This window comes from Mus pahari, chromosome 18 (assembly GCF_900095145.1).
Source record: "Mus pahari chromosome 18, PAHARI_EIJ_v1.1, whole genome shotgun sequence".
In the NCBI taxonomy this organism is placed as follows: Eukaryota; Metazoa; Chordata; class Mammalia; order Rodentia; family Muridae; genus Mus; species Mus pahari.
In genome coordinates, this window is record NC_034607.1 from 2,276,196 (window position 1) to 2,279,224 (window position 3,029).

General features: G+C 50.7%; 1 protein-coding gene across 1 annotated transcript in view; it reads left to right on the plus strand.

Moving 5' to 3' along the window:
• The window catches only part of Btnl2 (butyrophilin like 2), a 13,714-nt gene extending 10,924 nt beyond the window's left edge, over positions 1 to 2,790 (plus strand). The window contains exons 8-9 of the mRNA XM_021218529.2: positions 470 to 568; positions 2,379 to 2,790. Of these exons, the coding sequence (XP_021074188.1) occupies positions 470 to 568; positions 2,379 to 2,464 (185 nt within the window). The 3' untranslated portion in view covers positions 2,465 to 2,790. The remainder of the gene's footprint in view (positions 1 to 469; positions 569 to 2,378) is intronic.
• The last annotated feature ends 239 nt before the right edge of the window (positions 2,791 to 3,029 follow it).

Here is a 3,029-nt window from a genome sequence, read left to right on the forward strand (position 1 = left end):
TCTCTCTGTCTCTCTCTGTCTCTCTCTGTCTCTCTCTGTCTCTCTCTGTCTCTCTCTCTCTCTCTCTCTCTCTCTCTCTCTCTCTCTGTGTGTATGTTCTATTTTACTCTATCTACAAACTCCCCCTTGTTGTCAAAACAATTCTGACATGTCTCTTTTCCTCTGATGTGTATTTTATTCTGCACTAGAAATTAATTTTCCTCAAAGTCCTGGCAGTTATGTCTGGCAGACTTTGTTTTACCACGATAGTTACTCCAGTGATCTGTGGTGGAGTGATGTCATGAGAAGGAGAGAAGGATATGGGGTGGGGCTCCAGCAGACCTAAGCTTGCCTGCTTCCCTTGGCACCTGACTTTCAGGAAGACTGAGCCAACGGGTTCCTGGAGAGACCCAGCCCTCAGGCTGCTCCTGTGAGAAAAACCATCTCGATATTTTCCTCATCTCGTGACCTACTGGGGTTTGCATTTCAGACTCCAAGATAGCTTTGTTATGGATGACCCTGCCTGTTGTGGTGCTGCCTCTCGCCATGGCTATCGACCTGATCAAGGTGAAGCGGCGACGGACGAATGGTGAGTGGGTGAACAGGACGGACAGGCACGAAGTCATTCTTCAGCAGCTGATGAGGCCTGGCTTACTCATGTTATCAAAGCTCAGCGCTGAGTGAGCTTCGCGTTTACAGATATAACAGCAATGGGGTTAAAAGACAGTAACGTGGGGACTAGAGAGATTGCTCAGTGTTTGAAATATGAGGACCTGGATTTGCATCACTCTGGTCATTTCCCTCAGCCTCATCCAGCCTGGTGGGGAAGTACAAGATGTCATGACACCTCAGCATAGGAAGATCAGAGGAGCCAGAAAGCAGTCAGGAGAGAGCTGGAGAGGTGGCTCAGGACTTGAGTACTCGCTGCTCTTGCAGAGGATCTGAGTTCAGTTTCCAGTGCATACCTGGGGGCTCACAACCATCTGTAACTCCAGTATCAGGGGGTTGACACTTCCTTATGGCCTCAGCAAACAGCAAACATACCAGGGTTCACAGACATTCATCTATGCAGGCAAAACATTCCTACACATAAAATAATAAAAAGTAAATAGATTTTTAAAAAAAAAAGTTGGAAGGGGAGACAAAGAAGGACAGGGAGAAAGAATAACAAATGACAAGAAAGTTGGGTGACAACTGTGTAAGAAAATGCCACAGTGGAACCTGCCCCAAGTGTGCTGACTACTTGGAGCTGGAGAGGTGGCTCGGGGGTTGAGAGCACCCGCTGCACTTGCAGAGAACCCAGGTTCGATTCCCAGCACCCACATTGCAACTCGCAATTGTCTGTTACTCCAGTCACAGCAGAGTTGCGCAGCCTCAGGCTTCCTGTACCTACCTCGCCAATACCCAGCCATGCCAATACCCGGCCATGCCAATACCCGGCCATGCCAATACCCGGCCATGCCAATACCCGGCCATGCCAATACCCGGCCATGCCAATACCCNCGGCCATGCCAATACCCGGCCATGCCAATACCCGGCCATGCCAATACCCGGCCATGCCAATACCCGGCCATGCCAATACCCGGCCATGCCAATACAAATTACTCAGTCACGAGCTTCCTTTGAAACTCAGGGCACCACATCTTCCAGTTACCACAGAGATGCCCCCTGAAGCTCTTATTGTTGGTCCCTCAGCCCCTAAGTGCCATTCTGTGTTCCTGCAGGGCCCAGGCCTTAGGCCATGCCCTATCGCCCCAGGCTGTGGACACAGGTGACTAATCCTGTGTCCGCTGCTGGTGTCTTATGTAGCAATCAAGGATGAACGACCCCTCTCACCAAAACATGAACAGGAGGCTGAGGTAGAGGACTGATGACAGTGAACCCAACCATGGTGTTCGATGGGGTGGGGGCGGGGGTGGGGGACTTGCTGATACAATGTTTTCCTTTGCCCTGAAAAGGAAGACAAGCCTGACAGACAGCAAGACATGGCATAGGTAGGGACACCCTTTCCACCACGAGGGCAGAGAGATAACCCCACCCCACCACAAGCTCTTTCTTGACTGTTTCTATAATAGTAAAGCCTAATTTCCTAATTTAAAAAGCACTTTTCAGGCCCAAAGTCTAGTGTTTATATTGTTTATTATTCAAAGATGTAGCTTGCCTCTTTTCTTATCTAGACCCACCAACTTATGTTCACTGAAAATTGTGTGGTCATTTTTTCTCTCAGCTGAATCCTACTGTGTATTTTTTTCTAGGGGTCATGGGCCTCAGGGCTTGCTGGTTTTCCATCTCAGTCCTACATGCAGCCGGAAGCCCATGAACACCACTCCGTCTGAGTCCCTCCTCTCCCCTCATCCTTGACACTCTGTGACCCCCTCTTCTTCTGTTTTTCCTTCCAGAACAAACACACACCAGCAATCAGGAAAATAACCAGAATGACGAAAGCCACAAGCAGCGACTTCCTTCCGATGAGAGGCTCAGATAAAAATGCACCCCGCAAGCCCAACGCACCCCATTCCCGGAACACCCCCTCCTTCCTCTCCTCGTTTCCCCTCAGTAAGCTCCGCTGCACGGACAGAGGGGCGGTTTCACTTGCTGCTGTCCAAAGGGTCTTCACGGGCCCTGTCTGTTCCTGATGGAACTGTCACTCACAGTTGGGGTCACCTCGACCTGAGCCAACCCACAACAGTCTTGATCCCCCCTCGCAGTGATGGCATCTTCTCTTCCTTTGCCTCTTTCTGCCGTCCCTCGGTCTAGGGACCATCCCTTGCCCATACACAGCAGTTTTGTCTCATCACCTTCTGGACCCACCGTGAGGATGGAAGAACTTAGACCTGGAGAGAAATGTCATTCATCTGAGTCCCGGATGGGTTTTCCTAGAAATACCCAATCCAGTAGCACCAGAGGGAGAGAGCGGGTGGGAGGGGGAGGGAGCGGGTGGGAGGGGGGGAGCGGGTGGGAGGGGGAGGTTTCTTTCCTCTTTCCTCAAGAGAAAGGACTAACTGTGATTCACGGTTATGGAAGACCTGACACTTGCACTACAAATCAGA